Source organism: Cetorhinus maximus, chromosome 32, assembly GCF_964194155.1.
Source record: "Cetorhinus maximus chromosome 32, sCetMax3.hap1.1, whole genome shotgun sequence".
Lineage (NCBI taxonomy): Eukaryota > Metazoa > Chordata > Chondrichthyes > Lamniformes > Cetorhinidae > Cetorhinus > Cetorhinus maximus.
The window spans coordinates 11687042-11707373 of record NC_135910.1 but is presented as its reverse complement, the minus strand read 5'-3'; the positions used below and the strand labels follow the sequence as shown (position 1 = coordinate 11707373).

The 20332-nt window shown below is 47.5% G+C and overlaps 1 protein-coding gene across 1 annotated transcript in view; it reads right to left on the bottom strand.

The window, feature by feature from the left end:
- Positions 1–20332, bottom strand: part of LOC144671396 (RNA-binding protein Nova-1-like) — a 190159-nt gene that overhangs the window by 135742 nt on the left and 34085 nt on the right. Inside the window, exon 2 of the mRNA XM_078533288.1 lies at positions 15012–15155. Coding sequence (XP_078389414.1) covers positions 15012–15155 — 144 coding nt within the window. The remainder of the gene's footprint in view (positions 1–15011; positions 15156–20332) is intronic.

Sequence of the window (20332 nt, the reverse complement as noted above, 5' to 3'; positions counted from 1 at the left end):
GAGGAGGGCCACCACCTCTGCGTAAAATTCCACTCAATATTCCAGGTGGGGGGTAGTCACTAGATAGTGATCAGGAGCAGGAACCTGAGCTGATCTTTCTTAGTTAACCCAAAGGTGCCAAGACTCATTATATCGTCTCCCCACCCATGGAACTAACTCAGCACTGCCCAGGCATGGCTTCTGGGACCTCGGTGTTCTTATGACTCAGTATTGTATACCATAATACCAAAACCATTATGGAATACATATGTTTTGCATGATACATTCACTCACCCAGTCATCTGGAGAGCAGAATGTTGGTCTGTATCCATCTCGGGTTGAGTGGATTTTACTGGAACGTCCAAGAGTCCCAGTGCAGTACTGAGGGAGTGCTGCACTGTCGGAGGCGCTGTTTTTTAAATGAGAGATTAAACCGAGGCCCTGTCTGCCCCCCTTAAGTAGATGTTAAAGATCCCACTGCATTAGTTTGAAGAGGAGCAGGGGAGTTCCCCCCTGTGTGATTGTTCAATAAGACACAGAAAATATCTGATCATTACCACATTGCTGTTTGTGGGATCTTGCTGTGCACAAACTGGCAGCCATGTTTCCTACATTACAACAATCACAGCACTTCAAAAGTACTTCAGCGGCTGTGAAGTGCTTTGCGATGTCTAATGGTCATGATAGGCGCTATATAAATGCGAATGCTTCTCTTTATTAACCCCAGAGAGCTCATGAGATTTTTTTCTCTTGAATTCTGAAGAGAGCAACTCCCAGTTAATGGCTAACTTTCATTCCTTGGTTTCCCATTGCTAACCATGGGCTCGGTGGGTAGCACTCTTACCTCAGAGTCAGAAGGTTGTGGGATCAAGCCCTGCTCCAGAGACTTGAGCATAATCTATTTATTCCTTAGCCAACATCACTAAAAGTAGATGATTTGGTCATTTTACAAAGTATCAACAGCACAGACATAGACCATTCAGCCCCTCTGGTCCATGCTGGTGTATATGCACCACAGAAGCCTCCTCCCACCTCTCTTCATTTAACCTCATCAACATAACCTTCTATTCTTTTCTCCCTCATGTGTTTATCTAGCTTCTCCTTAGATGCATCAACACTATTCACCTCCACCACTCCATGTGGAGTGAGATCCACATTCACGCCACCCTTTGGGTGAAGAAATTTCTCCTGAATTCCCTGTTGGATTTATTAGTGGCCACCTTTCTTGATGGCTCCTAGTCTGGTCCTCACCTGCAAGCGGAAACATCTTCTCTACCAACCTATTGAAACCTTTCATAATGCCAACGACCTATATCAAGTCACCCCACCCCCACAACCACACCCAATACCACCATCCCTGCACTCTTCCCCCACCCACCATTCTTCCCTTTCTAGAGAAAAGAGTCCCAAGCCTGTGGTTATTGAAGTACTCAAACGTATCACAATGCTGTTTGTGGGATCTTGCTGTGCGCCAGTTGGCTGCCACGTTTCCTATGCAATAGCAGTTGTTGTCTTTACAATGGTGAATGGTTTGGTGCCGGAGAGGTAGGCGAGACAACGGTGTGCTCCCTCTTAACCCGAAAAAAGGCCAGAGGTGAGGGTCACAGACACCAGACTGCACACTAGCGAGGGCAGGTCGAAAGTCATTTGGGTGGGGGAGGAGGTGGGGTGCCGACGAACATTAAGTGCATCAACAGGAATTAGCTGCTGCTGCAGCCAGGCCCATCTGTGAGTGGTCAGCCCCCAATTGGACACCATTCTTATTCAGGATTGTCTTGTAGGCTTATCAACCCTCCAGGACTGGCCTGGAGTCTCCAGGAATTGAAGATCAATCTCCAGGACACTGCTGCGTGCCACCCTGGAGAAAAATCACGGGGACATTTACAAATAATTTTTTGGTCTGGTCTTTTTTTTTTAACATTTCTCTTTACCAGATATAAAAGTATTGAAAATGGGGGAAAAAAGGCTGTTTGGCTGACAGTCAAGCATCATCCAATTGGGTAATCAGTCTTTTTGCTTTCCAACTGGCGTACGTCACAAGGATGGGTGTGTTGACTGACTAATGGCTGGAGTGTGGGGGCGAGTCATGTGATGAAACCTCCAGGAATACATCTAATCACAATTAGCAACCCTATCGTCTTGGCATTTTCACAAGGCAATGAGGTTGTGAATGAGGCAGCTCCCCATGGCAACCGGGCAGCTGCCCATTCCTGAGGATGAAACCCATGGGACTGTTTGAGCGACCCACCAGCAAACAAGAATCACTGCCCCTCAGGATTCAGTGAGGAGCACGCTCACCTCATAGTCAGGAGTTGCCAACTCTGGTAGGCCTCATTCCTGGAGATTTCATCACATGACCTCCCCTCCCCACTCCCTCCAACAGTCTCGCCCCACCCTTCATGCCAGTGGTCAGCTGACAGGCCAATCCTTGCAGCCTCTCGCCTTCCAATTGGAAAGCAATTAGACTCTTCGTTCCCCCGATTGGCTGATTCTTGACTGAGTCAAACACCCCCATCTTCAATACTTCAACTCTAAAAATCAAGAATATTTGAAGAAAATACGTAAATTTAGTCCGCCTCCTTGAATTTTCTCCCCAAGCTTTGCTCTGAGGCAGTGCCCTGAAGAATAATCTTCAAATCCTGGAAACTTCAGGGCAATCCTGGAGGGTTGGTAACTCTGCTGACCTATATGGTCAGGCGACACATATACTTTTGCTTGGCAACTAGAGAACAGCCTCTTCAGTGCCATATGAGGGGAACCCGTTGCCCAGAGAGAGTCGGTGGGGGGGGGGGGTGGAGAGAGGGAGAAGATTTAGCCCAAAACGTGACCTTTAACCTCCTACACTACAGAATTCTACAGCTCGCAATCAAACAACATAAAAAGAAGTGGTTTTCTGGACAGGCGATGCCAACCTGAGTGGAGGGCAGCTGCAGAGCCCTCTCTGGGGAGCCCTCCAGAGGGGGACAGGCTGCCAGGCTCTCGGCCTTCCAAGAATTTGAACTCTGCGCGGCCCATATGGTTGGACTGTCGGCTCTTAACCCAAAGCGGGGAACTGCCAAACGCTCGAGGCTGGGATTTGCCAGCATTAGCTTACAAGGTGATTTACAAGCGACTGTGGATTCTGACACAACCTTTCAATATTCCTCATGGAAAGCCGAGGGTCATACTGTGTAGCTTTGTCACCAGTTAAACTTAGCCTGTCCTCTGGGACCCAGCTCGTCACTCCTGAACTCTGGCTGTGTGGGGGTCTCCCCACTCCCCAAGGTTCCCAGTCGCCCTCCGCGCTCCCTGGCCTTGTTCTTCATCTACCAGAGAGACAAGGGGCAGAAAACTATTCGACTGTGACGGCATATCAAAACCCAGGCTGATCTTGTTCTTGTCTGGGCAGTGATTGGGATTGGGTGATTTTTTTTTCTTCCACCAGCCACCGCTGCCCCCCATTCCCCCCTCAACGACTGCCCCGATCCTCCCGCCAGCCCCCCACCCCAGAGGGTGCTGAGGCCAAACGCAGGGCTAGGGAATGGGCTAACTCAGCACGGATCAAGAGGTCAAACCCTGGGGCCTTCCCAATTCCGCAGCAGGGGCGCCGCATTAAGCCGCCCCCCTCCCCCCCCACCCCCGGTCGCCCTTGTCGCACCAGCAGAGAGCGGTCTACATGCCTACATGCTTCATTTTGACAGCTCTCTCTCTCTCTCTCAACCTACACGCTCGGAATACTGATGTGTTCGAGGCACTGCAGAGCAAGGGGGGGTGGGTGGTGGAGAATGAAAGAGGATTGAAACCTTCACACACGCAAGCCTCTCATCGCGATCAAAGGAAGGAGGGGGGGCGGAAAAAAACAAAACTCAAACCCCTCAAGCCCCTTCCCCTCCTAGTTTTAAAAACTCGTCGACCATCGAACACCTGGCATTTTCCAAGGCTTTATTCTCACAGCACTAGAGCACTGGAAATTTCGCAGAAGCTTATCCATCACCAGAGAATTACTGCAGCAAGTTGCAGTCGCCTTAATGAGGGCTGCATCGAGGAATTAAAACGTGAAGCCAATCCTTCGCATTTGAAGGATTTAACCTTATTTCCCCCTCCCCCAGTATCCATGCAAGTTTTCGCAATTAGGCTTCGGCCTACTAATAAATTGGGCCAATTTAATTTTCAAATGTCCTGATTTTCCTTGCCATTGTTTTATTTCTTCAATCAACGAGGTAAACTTTCCTGATTTCCTGATTTATATTCCTAATTTGTTTTCTTATTCAGTGATTTGTCCTCTCGCTGTCACACGTATTGATCACCATGACTAACTCAAAGGGCCATCTCTAGGGTAGCCAAACCTCCAGGATTGGCCTGAAGTCTCCAGGAATTGAAGATCAATCTCTGGGACACTGCCGTGTGCAACCCTGGAGAAAAATCTTCAGGATATTAAAAAAGATTGGTTTTTTTTAGCATTTTCTTTGAACATTTCTCTTTACCAGATAAAAAAAAGTGAAAATTTGACTGACAGTCAATCATCATCCAATTGGGTAATGAGTCATTTTGCTTTCCAATTGGCGTAGGAAGGCCGTACGTCACAAGGATGGACGTGTTGGCCGACTAATGGCTGGAGTGTGGGGGCGAGTCATGTGCTGGAGCCTCCAGGAACACATTTAATCACAGTTGGCAACCTTAGCTAACTTCCTAGAGGAGGCAGTGGCATAGTGGTTTTGTCAGCAGACTAGTATATTGGGGACCTGGGTTCGAATTCCACCACAGCAGAGGGTGAAGTTTGAATTTATTAAAAGACTGACCATGAAACCTTTGCCAATTGTTGTAAAAACCCATCTGGTTCACTAATGTCCTTTAGGGAAGGAAATCTGCCATCCTTACCTCCCTACATGCGACTCCAGACCCACAGCAATGTGGTTGACTCTTAACTGCCCTCTGAACAAGGGCAATTAGGGATGGGCAATAAATGCTGGCCCAGCTGTCGACGCCCACATCCCATGACCAAATAATGAAAAAAACCCATGATCGCAGCCTCTACCCCTCTGACAAGAGTCTGCTTCACCCCCTCCTCCCCACATCAGCCTCACCATTGCCCCCTGCCCCGGCCCCCAACCCATGGCAACTCCTTTTTTGTGCCATCTTCATTCCATAGAATCTTCTAGCACAAATGGGAGGCCTTTGGGCCCTTCCAGCCTGGCTCCTTCGAAAGAGCTATCAAATTAATCCCACTCACCAGATCCCCTTCCATTAACCTCCAGGGCCCTGCAAATTTACCCTTCAAGTTCCAATCCCCTTTTGAAAGTTACTGTTGAATCTGCTTCCACCGCCCTTTCAGTCAGTGAATTCGGAGGAAGGCCTTCTTGGAAAGCAGACACGAAGAGAGGATAGGATTGGGCCAAAACCCCCTCAACTCCACAGCCTCAATCAATTCAAAGTCTAGACTCAGAGACAAAGAAGGACCACTCCTTCCCCACCAATTCAAGTGGAAATGCATCACTCCCGCCCCTTCATCTTGGGCCTATACCCCACCCCCATTAAAACCACATCCCTCCCCACCCCACCGTCCCATTCGAACTTGCAACCCTACATACCACCTGCCACAGATTGGAAATTCTCCCCTGGCCCCCTAACCCCCAAATTGGAACCACACTCCCCACCCCGCCATAGGAACTGCACCCCTCCCCTGCAATTGGAACCACGATCTCCCCAATACACTTTAACAATGAAGGGGGGAGTGATTTAGAGCTGGAAGGCTGGTGAGAAGTAGCCCCATCCCCCCCACTACCCCAAAAAACGTAATAAAATCCGTGTCAGACATTAACTCACAATACCACTCGCCACCCCTGCTCCTCCCCACTCCCTCTCCCACCCCCACCCCCACTTTCCTTTCCATTCTTCTAGGGGGTTGGGGCAGTAATTTGAAAGGGGGGAAGAGGGTCACTTCCTAAGCACATGTTGGTGTCTGGAAACTTCACCCCCAGACTCTGTGTCCTCAAGATCCTCCCCAACCCCCTGCTTGTGTTGCCCATGGAAAATCAGATCTGTGGTCATTTATTGTAACCTGAAGTTATTAATTTTTAATATTTATTTTGCATACAAGCGAAGCCATCATTTCTTTCTATGCCTTTGTTCTTGGGGTGTCGCCAAAGCACTTCGCAGCCACTGAAGTGCTTACAAAGTGTGGTCACTGTTATAGAGAAGGCAAACATGGCCGTTCATTAGCACACAGCAAGATCCCACTGACAGCAAACGAGATCGGCGAGTGGTTAATCTGGCTTTTGGTGTTGCCGAGTGAGGGATGTTATAACTTGTTGCTCATTCACTGAGTCAAGGAGGAATCTGAAGCCAGTCTTTCATTAACATAGATTTATTCAGAAAACCCACAGAACACAGAGACGGACTCCCCTTTCCTCTACCCACCGGTTCTTATATATAATTAAGGGGAGGCGGTGGCGTAGTGGTATCGTCGCTGGACTTGTAATCCAGAGACCCAGGGTGATGGTGGAATTTGAATTCAATATGTAAAAAAATCTGGAATTAACCCATCTCGTTCACTAAAATAAAAGGAAGGAAATCTGCTACCTTTACCTGGTCTGGAGTACATATGACTCCAGACCCACAGCAATGTGGTTGACTCTTAAGGCTTGGGCAATAAGTGTTGGCCTAGCCAGCAATGCCCGCATCCCATGAACGAATTGAAAAAAAAATAATGCCCTAATCTTTCCCGAATTAGTAACAGCTACTCTCACTCTCTCAACTAGAGCACGCACTTCAATGTGACAGGGTTGCAACATTAACTAGGGGTAGGGGTGGGGTGCGGGTGCGGTGGGAGCATCGGTCAGGACGCTGGGGTCGCGAACTCCTCTGTTCTGTAAAATAGTGGCCCTGAGATCTTTTCCGCCCACCTGAAAGGGCAGACGGGGCCTCAGTTTAACACCTACTCTGATATCAGCAGTTCCAACACCACAGCACTCCCTCAGTACCGCACTGAAGGGTCAGCCTAGATTATTAAATTAAATTCATGTCATATATGCGTTCAGCAGAGAACTTTCATGGTACTGTCTGCCATTGGTGGATTGAAAGGAATTGCAGGACAATTAACCTGTTTGGCCATGTTATGAACGCACCTTCTGTGCGGGACTCGAACCTGGAGCTTCTGGCTCGGAGGCAGGGGCACAGTTAGCATATATAATTGCTTTTAAAGAGCCCATTCCCGCTCAGTGAACTGCCCGAGATATATTACCACAGGAGTTTCCTGTCACTCTGTTGTGAGATGCATTTAATTCCAATAAGGGATTACCTCTGATGTGCAGCGTTTTATGGGATTTAGCTCATAACTGCCTGGAGTCTGGTGATCGTATCAGTAACAGAAGTCACGCAGTGCAGTGCACAGGAGGAGGCTGCCTGTGATCGGGACTGCAGCACAGGACAACCTGTAATCTGGCACAAGCTGTTTGCTAAGGAGCAGCCCATGAGGAATAAAACTGGAATCGATTAAAATAGATTTGGGATTTTGTCTGCTTAGGGGAAAGGTTCCCTCGACAAGGCATTCACTCAGCTGCAGATGACTGCGTAGAGGTGGAGACACAGGGAGATGTATACGGACACAAAGGGGCTCACTCACAGAGACAGAGACACGGGAAGAGGTGTGCACACACATACTTCACTCACACATACACATATCCAAGAGAAACAGCAACACAGGGAGAGAGACACACAGACAGATGCAAAGAGATACACTCAGAGGTATACAGACATATAGGAATGCATGAAGAGAGAAACAGACAGAAAGATGTGCGCACAAACACAAGACATGTACAGACACAAGGATATTGAAATAGAGACACAGACATGTGGTGCGAGGGTTGCTGTTTCAAACATATCACATGAGTGAAATGGGCAAAGTTGAGAGCAAAACATGTCCCCATCTCACCCCTTCCTCCATTTGTGATTTGCTTCTAACTAGAAGATGCACAGTCTAAATATATCTCTCTTCTTCCGCCTCGAGCAGAATCACGAGAATTAGGGAAGATCTCGACACGGGGCTGAGGACAGGGGACCTGGGAGGGGGGGAGGAGTGGGCAAGGGTCAAGGGATATTCAGCTGAAGTGGTTATGAAGGAGCGTTGGGGGTGGGGGTGTTGGTGAGCAGTTTGACAGGCCAGCTTTTTAAGTATATGTGTGCTACACTGGCAGAAGTGCAGTAAAGCAGAGAGCCACAGATATATCGGCACAAACCCCCTACGACCCCACCACACGCACACACACATACAAACTCTCTCTCTCTCTCACACACACCGCCCCCACACAATCTCTCGCACACACACACACCCCTACACACCTCTCCGCAATCTCCATCTTGCCAGCTCGCTGTATACTGCAGTGTTTCATCTACCAATCACAGCCGCACAAAGGTGATGAAGCAGCTTACCTATCGAAAACACAGACAAACATACACACACACGCTACACACAGAGACACACACACAGAGACACACACACACTACACACAGAGACACACACACGCAAGACACACACACAGAGACACACACACACTACACACAGAGACACACACAGAGACACACACACACTCACAGAGACACAATGGTCTCTGACCAAGAGGCTCTTGAAGGGGATTAATTAAATCGGACTAGTCTGGATCAGGGCCAGTGCCAAAGAAATAAATCATTCTGGTGCTTGATTTCTATTTTCTAAAACGCCTAGGTTGGTGGTGGGGTGGGGGAGGGTTCCAACCTCCTTGTCTTCAATTTTGAAGGAGTGAGGCTGTCCTGATTCTCTGAGGTTTTATAAGCAAGAAAGCGAAGCATGGGGAGCGTGAAAGTGTGTCTGGGGTTGTGAGAGGGGCAAACAAGATCCTCTTTGTAGTATCATTGTTACAGGATGACCCAAGCGGATGCAGTTAAGATCAGAAGCGCCTGTTAGGGGCTGATGTAGGATCTTCTCTCCCTCTCCCCCACCCAGAACAATTTTAAGGACAAGTCTTAAAGGGGGAAAAAATGATAAATTCAGGGAAGTTGGGGGGAGGGGGGTGGGTGTGTGGTGTGAGGAAAACAGATGGGACAGAAGACTGAGCTTCCTCAACAAGGAGAGAAGATTGCATGCTCCAGGGTACCCGCCCCGCATTGGCTGAGATAGCGTTCAGACACAAGCTTACTCAATGCCTCTCCTTAGCCCTTTCTCCCTGCAGACCATGTTCAAACAGCTCCCAGGCAAGGAGACAATCATACCTGGGCTAAAATAAAACTAGGTCTGAGGAGATAATTTCCTTATCTTACACCCCCCGCCACCCACCCCTGCCAAACGCAACCCTTCATCAGATCAGCCGTGATCCTATTGACTGGTGGAGCAGGCTCGAGGGGCTGAATGGCCGCCTACTGCTCTTATTCGTGTGCCACCCATTGACCAAAAACCACCCTCTGGCAAAATGGCACCATGCCCACTCCCGGCATTGCTGAAGTCAAAGAACGGGCTCCATCCAGGTTTGAACTGGACTAGGCCTCTTCAGTCTACTGTCCTTCCCACCCCCAAGATGTCAGCAAGATGGGTTGCCAACTGTGATTAAATGTATTCCTTGAGGCTTCATCACATGACTTGCACCCATGCTACGGCCATCCTTGTGACGTATGGCCTTCCTATGCCAACTGGAAAGCAAAAAGATTCATTGCCCAATTGGATGACGCTTGACTGTCAGCCAGAAAATCTTTTTCCCCCCCCATTTTCAATATTTTTATATACGGTAAAGAGAAATGTTCAAACAAAATGACAGAAAAAAAAATCTTTTTTTCACGTCCTAATGATTTTTCTCCAGGATTTCACACAGCAGTGTCCCGGAGATTGATATTTAATTCCTGGAGACTCCAGGCCACAATCCTGGAGGTTTGGCAACCTTAATTTTGGGGCGTAGGTGGGGAGAAGGGGGCATGATGTGATGCCAGGGCAGCTCCAAGCAGGTGGCATCTCAAGTTTGTTTCCCCACCCACCCACTGGTTTTAAAGGCTCGTTTCTCCCCTTCCCTCCACCCATTCCCAACTAGACTTTCAGCCGGGGAAAGGTCAGAGGTCAGTGTCCAGACACTCGACAGAAGCAGGTACATCTGCTCATTTGCACATGAACACGGCCTCATTAAAATGCGCAGCGACTTGCCTTCAGGCAGCAGCAAGTCCGAGCCTTCTGGCACTTTCCGCAATGGAGCAGCCTCAATGGAGCTGTCAGTCACCTTTGCAGTAAATTTCGCGAAGGGTCTTGGGAGGAGGAATTAAAATGAAGAAGGGCTGTTGCATGCTATCTGTCTGCATGCGAAGTGCTGGATTGTTCTGGTTACACTCAAACCATTTGCCAAGCCTGTCATCGCCAGATTTGCACAACGCACCCAAGCACACATAATCCCCATTTGACAATCTATCCTGGTGCCTCCAGTGTCCTCCCAAGGCCACGGAAATCACTCGCTGGGTCCCTGGTCCATGCCGAGTGAGCTGCCCCCCTGCCGAGACAGGTCATAAATAGCCCTCAGTGTGCTGGGATGGGGGAGGCCTGCTGGTGTGGTGACATACAAGTCAGCCAAGGCTCCCACTGCCAATTGAGCTCCGCAGCAGGAAGGTGCACCTACAGGAAGCTAGTGCGCCTGCAGGAGGACAGGATTTTCCTTGGCAGTAAAGTCTCACCATTGTCCAAGTCTCAAGGTCAAGGGTTCAAGTCCCACTTCAGAGACTTGAGCACAAAATGTAGGCTGACACACTCCGTGCTGAGCGATCGATGAGCTAGTGGCATTAATTACAGGTAGCAAAATGATTTGGCATTTAGAGACCTGTTTTACGCATGCCAAAGCTGTTTCTTTACAAGGGAAACAACTAATCGGAAAGATTCAGAGTTGGTCAGGATAACTTGTCTGAAAGGTTACTTGTTGCAGTGACAAAGCTAAATGCCTAACCTAGTGTCAGCTGTGGCTCAGTAGGTAGCACCGACCCCTCTTGAGTCACAAGGTCCCGGGTTACCTGCTTAAGAAACAGTTCTCTAGATAAGAGAAGGCTGCGAGGTGATAGAGATCTTTAAGATTATTGAAAGGGTTTGATAGGCTAGACAGTGAAGATGTTTCCACTTGTGGGTTAGAGACCAAAACAAGAGGCTCGAAAAATAAGACAGTCACTAATAAATCCAATTGGGAATTCAGGAGAAACTTCTTCACCCAGAAAGTGGAGAGAATGTGGAACTCGCTACCACAGAGAGTGGTTAAGGGTGAATAGCAAAAATGCATTTAAGGGGACGCTGGATAAACACGAGGGAAAAAGTAATAGTAAGGTTATGCTCAAAGGGTTAAATCAAGAGTGGTGGGGGAGGCTTGTGTGAAGCATAAACACCAACATGGACGAGCTGGGCTGAATGGCCTGTGTCTGTGCTGTAAATTCAATGTAAACCCACTGCAGACTTTCAGTGTGTCCACAACTTCTGAACTGTACCGAATATAATTTGCTACACAGATCTCCAATTGTGAATAAGTATTTTAATTAGCATAATCTGTGCACTATTACAACCACGATTCCAAATAGCAAATTGCATGTCCATCCACGTGTTAGTCATAGGCTTCAGATGGGTTGATATGCAAGAGATCACATCAAGCATCACAGATCAGCTTTTATTCTGCATATTTTATGCAGGACAGATGAGATATAGTTAGAAAACCTTTCTCTAACCTCTCTGGCCTCTCCTCTCCCTCAAAACCATCCTTAAAACCCACTCCTGTGACCAAGCTGTTGTCCCACTTCCCAATATCTCTTTCCATGGCCTCAAGGTCCTCTTCTCTCGGAATACACTTCCACAAAGTGCCTAATTGGGACATGTTACTATGTAAAGGATATTTACATAACTGCAAGTTGTGGTTCAGTGGGTACCACTCTCACCTCTGAATCGCAAGGTTCTGGATTCAAGTCCAACTCCAGGTCTTGAGCACAAAAATCAAGACTGACACTCCCAGTGCAGTATGGAGTGAGTGCTGCACTTTTGATGATGCCATGTTTCAGATGAGATGTTAAACCAAGGCTCCTGCTCAAGCAAGTGTAAAGATCTCATGGCACTATTGCAAAGTAGAGCAGGGGAGTTCACCCCAGTGCCTTGGACAATAGTTATCCCTCAATCAACGTCACTAAAAACAGATTCTCTGATCATTATCAGATAGCTATTTGTAGAAGCTTGCTGTGCACAAATTGGCTGTCATGTTTCCTTCATCGCAACTGTAACCACACATCAGAGGTACTCCATTAGCTTTAAAGCACTTTGAGATGTCTGGTGGTTGTGAAAAGCGCTATATAAATGCAAGTGTTTCTTTTTCATTTGGGTTTCTGTTTTTTTTTTAAAAGAACAATTGCCTCATTAAAGAACAAAAAGGGCAGGAATATCAGCAGACACTCTCAAGATACACTGCAGCAACTCACCAAGGCTTCTAAATCTGCAGCCTCTACTGTCTAGAAAGAGAGGAGCAGCAGATGCATGGGAACATCACTAACTGCAAGTTCCCCTCAAAGCTACACACTATCCTGACTTGGAAATATATCGGCCGTTCCTTCACTGTCGCTGGGTCAAGATCCTGAAACTCTCTCCCTAACAGTACAGTGGGTGTACCTACACCACAGGGACTGCAGTGGTTCAAGAAGGCAGCTCACCACCACCTTCTCAAGGGGCAATTAGGGATAGGCAATAAATACGGGCCTTGCCTGCAATGCTCACATCCTATGAAAGAATTTTTAAAATTGGAATTACAAGGGTCACCAGAAAATTTTTCTGCTTATCAAAGCAAAGGGTGGCATTGTGAGGAATAGAACACTAAGCTAACACTTAGACTTTTAGAGCACCAGTTATCAACAAACACACCCAGGTCAGATACAGCACGGGGTTAGATACAAAGTAAAACTCTCTCTACAGTGTCCCTATCAAACACTTCCAGGGCAGGTACAGCACGGGGTTAGATACAGAGCAAAGCTCCTTCTACACTGTCCCCATCAAATACTCCCAGGACAGGTACAGCACAGGGTTAGACACAGGGTAAAGCTCCCTCTATGATCATATTGAATAGTGAAGCAGGCTCAATGGGCTGAATGACCTACTCCTGCTCCGATGTTCCTATATTCTACACTATCCCAACAAACACTCCCAGGGCATGTACACCATGAGTTAGATACAGAGTAAAAGGTTCCTTTCCCCTGCCTCATCCCCAACCAGAGAGGAACATCCCATCCTACATCAATATGGCATTGCTCAAATCTCACCTTGGGCATTAGCCTGGGAGAGATAACCAATTTCCACTTGTCCCATATCAGCCATCTCTCTCTCTGACTACCAGTGCACGTCATTAAGATGACTGCAAGTTTTCAGGGTACCCATGAGGATGGGGACAACTTTACTCAGGAATGCTTGCACTGCGATGCCGTAAGGTAATCCCGGTTTACACATCTCCGCCAAGTTGCAGCGGCAGAAATTCACCACCACAAACACCTCAATCACCATCAAAAGCGACCTTGAGCATCAGTTGTCATGAGAATTCCACCATTGTTTCCTTCCCTGGCCTTCCTTGACTGAAGATTCATGATCGCCAGTTAAGAGTTACCTTTAAGGCAAATTTAACAACTAAAAGTCTCACTCAGGAGGTTTAAGACGATCTGTGTACCCACACTGGCTACAATTTGACAGGCTGATAGAATAAACTGAGGAACACAGCCCAAGATTAAAAGGAGTTGTTCTGTTGCCTGCAAGACATTGGCTAGATTGGATAATGGATTGCAGTTCTGGGCATCTAGTCTTGGGGAAGGTACTGGTGCTATGGAGAGGGAGATAAATGATCCTCGGTATTGAAAGGTAAATTTAAAGGAAACTAAACTAGATTTGTTGGACCAGGGAGAGAAAAAGTGGGACTTCAAGATTTAATTAGAGTTTTTAAGAGTTTTCTGGAGAATGGCAATCTCAGGTTACAGAAGTTAAAGAAGGGGTTGGGGGCCAAACAGGATGGGAAAGCAAAGTTCTCTATTTTTTAAAACCCAGAAGATGAATTGCAAGTTGCAGAATGAGCAACGGACATGGATTCAAGAGATAACTGGATGAGTTCGTGCAGGAACTGGAGATAAGATGAGAAGGTGAATGGTGAGGTTAACAGGTTTGGAGTTTCATCTTTGCTTTTGAGAGAGAAATCGGGTGATAGAGATTGGCGGCTCTCGACAGAGCCTCCTAGGGTTGCCAACCCTCCAGGATTGACCTGGAGTGTCCAGGGATTGTATATCAACCTCCAGGACACTGCTGCGTGCAACCCTGGAGAAAAATCATTGGGACATTCAAAAAGATTTTTTTTTGTCAATTTTTTAAAACATTTCTTTTCACCAGATATTAAAATATTGAAAATGGGAGAAAAAGGCTGTTTGGCTGACAGTCAAGCATCATCCAATTGGATCATGAATCTTTTTGCTTTCCAATTGGCGTAGGAAGGCCGTACGTCACAAGGATGGACGTGTTGGTCGACTAATGGCTGGGGCGTGGGGGTGAGTCATGTGATGTATCCTCCAGGGGTACATATAATTGCAGTTGGCCACCCTAGAACTCTGATTTTCATTCCTTTATTACAAATTATCCCCATGGGGACAGGTGCTTAGGTGGAAGTGCAGGATCAAGGAAGATGGTGGGGCTCTGGGAGATGAGAAGAAGATGGGGCTGAGGGATCCAGGAGACAGTGGGGCTGCGAGGTCCAGTGAGAAGGAGAGTTGTTCTATTAGTGGATTGACCAGTTGGGCCTCACAGCTTTATCGCATCCTTAAAAATGCCTACTTTCTCATCACAGCCTCACCAAGGTTCAAAGAGAAGGCATTCTGATGAAAGGAGACGGTTTAAAACCATAAGGGTCTGTTCCACATAAACCTCCTCATTAACTCCATCCCTGCCATCCCATCAAGACAACGAACGCTCAGCAACATACTCAGCCCAACCAGGATATGGCCTTGACAGCACAGAGGCCATACCATCATGCAAGGCTTCGCGAGTGGGCACATGACAGTCAGACATTCACCTGGGTAGAAGTCTTTGGATTTGGAGAGTTTGATGGTGGCGCCGGTCTCCTTCTGAAGCTGGACAATTGTTTGCCCCCCTTTCCCGATTATAGATCCGGCAGCATAACTAGGGATCAAAACCTTCAGGAAAAATTCGCCTTCTTCTGTAAAGGAATAGAGAAAACATTTCATTGTGGTGACGAACACATTCGAAGTACTGCTTGCTGTGTGTGCAGTTTGGCTCCCATACTTCCTACATTACAATACATTTCAAAAAGTATCTCCACTTTGCAAAGTCCTGTGGATGTGAGAGGTGCTATGTAAATGCAAATTCTTTTCTTCCTTTTTAAAATTAGACCGTTGAAAGGTGCTCCTTGATGCACCTTAAATGCACCACCTGGATTGGCCTGAGGCCCAGTGGTAGGCTGTGTCGCCATAGATACCAACAGGCCTCTGGCTTCTCACGCGAGAAGCCATTCCCCAGGTGTGAGCCAAGACGACAAGCTCAGCAAGCCTTCGACCGCATGAGAGCCAAGGGCTATCCTAACCTCAATCAATCTGCACATGTGCTCATTTTCCAGGTTGGGCCCTATAGCAGGAACCATAGAAGTACAGAAGGAGGCCATTTGGCCCACTGTGCCACTGCCAGCTCTTTGAAAGGGCTATTCAGTTAGCCCCACTTCCCTGTTCTCTCCCCATAGCCCTGCAGCTTTTATCCTTTCTGAGGACAAGACCTCTCTGTGCTACCTGATATCGTATGTGGGACCCTCTCCTCTGGAGCCGTCCTCCCCCTGCTTTTAGGAAGTGCCTTCAACCCCTTCTTAAAAACCCCAACCTCAATCCTTGCAAATTACCACCCCATTTTCACCCTTCCTTTCCTCCCAATTCCATCTTTCTTCCAATTCCATGTTTGAATACATCAGATATACGATATAGAAACAGGCCATTCGGCCCAACTAGTCCATGCTATTTATATGCTCCACTCAAGCATTGTTATCCCTGGATCCTTGTCTCCTCCCACACCCTTCCTCTTCCACATGCTGCGCCCATGGTGACATTGTCCAAACGCTGCAATTTCAGATCAGTTAGATACTGGGGAAGGCCAAAGTCACTGTTTTCTGTCCCTGTCATAGACACCGTGTACTCGTTTCCACTTCCAATCCCTTCCCCAGCCAGTGTCTCAGATGAGCCAGACTCTGAGTGGAGTTTCTGTTGCTGAAACCACCATCCATCTCATTGTCACGCCCGGGCTCAACTCTTGCATTGGTCTGGCTTCCCACCCCTCAGCATCATGAACTTCAGATCATCCATATTTCTGCGGCTTGTATCCTAGCCCACACAAGGACCCATCACCTCCGACCTCGCTGACCCGCATAGGACTTTGGCAGGGGAAGAGACCAATTTTCAATTCTCATTCCCTGGTTTCAAATCTTCACCCTTTCCCTATCCCCATAACCTCCTCCAGGCCCACGACACTCCAAGAACTTTAGCATTGCTTCAACTCTTGCACAATCCTGATTTTCATGGCCTTACCATTGGTGACCATGTCTTCAGCCATCTAGTTCTTAAGCTCTGGAATTCTCTCCATTTCCCCTTCCTCTTTTAAGATGCTCCTTAAAACCTATCTCGTCGATCTTCTGTATGCCAAAAGGCTGTTGTTAAGTGACTAATGGAGACAGTGGCGTAGTGATAATGTCACTGGACTAGTAATCCAGAGGCCCAGGCTAATGCTTTGGGGACAATGGGTTCAAATCCCACCATGGTAGTTAGCAGAATTTAAATTTGGTTAATAAATTTGGAATGTAAAGCTAGACTTAATAACAGTGACCATGACAGCTATTATCGATTGTAAAAACCCATCTGGTTCACTAATGCCTTTTAGGGAAAGAAATCTGCCATCCTTACCCTGTCTGGCCTACATGTGACTCCAGGCCTACAGCAATGTGGTTGACTCTTAACTGCCCCCTGAAATGGCCTAGCAAGCCACTCAGCTCAAGGGCAATTAGGGATGGGCAACAAATGCAGGCCATTGATGCTTACATCCCATCAAAGAATAAAAGATAAATTCACACACAACATCAAGGTCTGAGTTTTGTATATCAACCAGTGCTGGGATGGTGAAGAACCTAAGAGAAGGAGGAGGCCATTCGGCCCCTCAAGGTTATTCCACCATTCACTGAGATCAATGTATCTTAAGTCCTTCCTTGCCTTAATACCTTGTCAACTAAAAATGAATGATCAATCTCAGTTCTAATAATCCTCCTCAGCTTTTTGGGGTTGGGGAGCGGGGGTGGGGAAGAGTTGCAGATTTCCACTACCCTCTGCATGAAGGAGTGCAACCTGACATCACCCCTGAACGGCCTGGTTTTAATTTAATAGTTATGCCCCCTTGTTCTGGATTGCCCTCACCAGAGGAAATAGTCCCAACAACAACAACAACTTGTATTTATATAGTGTCTTCAACATAATGAAACACCCCAAGGCACTTCACAGGAACATTATAAAACAAAATTTGACCCTGAGTCACGTAAGGGGATATTAGGTCAGATGTCCAAAAGCTTGATCAAAGAGGTGCGGCTCAAAGGAGGAAAGTGAGGTAGAGGGGTGGCAGGAGTAGGGAGGGAATTCCAGAGCCTGGGGCCCAGGCAGCTGAAGGCACAGCCGCCAATGGTGGAGCGATTAATGTCAGGGTTGCCCAAGAGGACAGAATTAGAGAAGCACAGAGATCAGAGGTTTGTGGGGCTGGAGGAGATTACAGAGATAGGGAGGGGTGAAGCCATGGAGGGATTTGAAAATGAGGATGAGAATTTTAAGATCACGAAATTGCTCTCTGTTTACTGTCTCAAATTCCCTAATCATCTTAACCAATTAGATAACCCCTTAATCTTATATGTTCAAAGGAATACTGGCCAAGTTCACGTAACCATTAGCTCCAGCTGATCGCATGTAGGGTGGGGGAGGGAGTGTCCAAGAGTGAGGTAGGACAGAACTGAGTTGTAACATTCACTCCACTTTCCACAGTTAATAGTCCCGCCAGTACTCCCAGCGTAAGCTGTGTGAAGAATGGCGCCTTGGGGGGGGTTCAGGTACTGTATGGAGACTGGTGGATCCATACCGCAGAGAGTACGGGCACCTTCACAGGAGGGCAGGGAAAGAAGAAGGGACCTGACCCCACTGTGTTATGAGTGGGATGTTGGCAGCAGACGAGACTTGGCTTAACAGGCAGCACTCTCACCTCCGAGCCAGAGGCTGTTGGTTCAAGATGCACTCCAGAGCTCTTGAGCACATAACTTAGGCTGACACTCCCAGTGCAGAACTGAGGGAGTGCTGCACTGTCGACGGCTAGATGTAATGTTAAACTGAGGCCCCCTTTTGTTCTCTCAGGTGGATGTAAAACAGCCTGCTGTTTTGAAGAAGAGCAGGGTAGTTCTCCCTCATGTCCTGGCCAATATTTAACCCTCAATCAACAACTACAACAGCTGAGCTGGTCATTATCTCATTGCTGTTTGTGGGAGCTTGCTGTGCACAAGCTAGCTGCTGCGTTTCCTATAGTACAACAGTGGCTACACTTTGTAAAATTGTTCATTGGTTTTAAAGCGCTGTGGGAAGTCCTGAGGTCATAAAGGGCGCAATATAAATGCAAGTCTTTCCTTTGAACTGGGTTCATCCCTCTTGGTGATCGGAGTTGTTTGTTTACAACACAATCAACGACATTGTTGAGGCTGTGCTACAGACCAACTTTCAACTAAACTCCTTAGAAGGAACAGAAAGATTCACTCAAGGCTTCCTTTGACCCATTTTATTCAATGGCATTTTCAAGATTTCACATCCATGTTTCCTCATACCATCCTTCAGAGTTTGAGGGGGAGTGAGTACAAATATTATCTTAACTGTGCCTGTACTTGGAGCAATGTGGCTTTCGAGCCAGAAAGGGTTTTGTCTTTAGTCTCTCAAGTACATTTGGGTCAAGGAATGTGTGTGGGGTGAGCCTTAAAAAAAAAGAGTTTTACGAAATAGGAGGCCATTCAGCCTATTGAAAAAGTGCCAGCCCTTTGCTTGAGCATGCATGAAGCTGCTTTCCTGTCAGACATTGAAATGTTGCCCTCCGGTATCTAGGCTCAAACACAAAGAACAAGCACATAGCGAGGATCGGGGTCAGTGCCGAAGAAAGTGAATGCAGGAAAGAGGGGTTGGGGGAGAGAGGGAGGGGCTGGGGGAGGGAGGGAGAGGTTGGGGGAGAGAGGAAGGGGTTGGAGAGAGGAAGAGAATGGGAGTGGGGTGCAGAGAGACAGAGAGAGTAGGGTGCATGTTATCCATTGACGACCACCCCCAACCCAACTTGTTGCTAAGGGTGGGTAAGCTATGGCTGTGATTCCTCCCACAGTCAAATCCCTCTTCCCTCTCAATGCCTGGATTTGTTGACTCATATTCAGGGACGTGGGAGGAGCTCGGGGGAGGGCACGGGGTGGGGGAGTGGGGAACAGCTGGAAAATTGTCATTATCCTTTGGTTTTTTTGTTGTGAGGGATTGTTAAAGGCAAGTGTTCATGGTTAAACCTTCTGCTGTCTTAAAGCCTGTAATTAAAGCCTTCGCATCAATTATGGTGAAGGAATTAAAAGCACTCTGGCTAGAATGAGAGCTGAGCTCTTGTGGAGCCTGCATTAGCCACCAGGCTCAGCAGCAGATGCTGCTTTGATTGCCAATCAATAGCAAAAGATCTTCTCTGTGTCTCAACCGCAGTTTAATTAACTGACCCCAGGGGAGCCCCCTCAGCCCAACACAAATCGCTGTGTCCCTTTCTTAAAATCTTCTCCCTCGGCCCATCACCTCCTGAATTTGCTGACCCAGTGCTGAAGAAGGGGCAGAGAGAGAGACTGGCCCCTCAAGTACCAGCCATTACCTCACATCCCCCGCTTCCCCCACATCGCCAGTGCCCGCTGATCGGGCGTGAGCGCAGACCACCAGCGCTGGCAGTCTGGTTCATGCCAATTGCCAGCGTGAACCTGCCCTAACACACACGGGCACACACACTTTCTGGGAACAGTCAACATCTCTTCAATTACAAACCTTAAAAACCTCCTTGGCTGTCAAGCATTTTGCAAACATCCTGAGGTGGTGAAAGGTGCCACCTAAATGCAAGATCCTTTGTCCTGTCCTTCTCCAGTGACCTCTACACAACAACAAATGCTTATATAGCACCTTTACCATATTAAAACATCCCAAGGCGCTTCACAAGGGGAATTATAAAACAAGGTATGACACTGAGCCATATAAGGAGATATTAGGTCAGATGATGAGGTAGGTTTTAAGGAGTGTCCTAAAGGAGGAGTGTGAGGGAGAG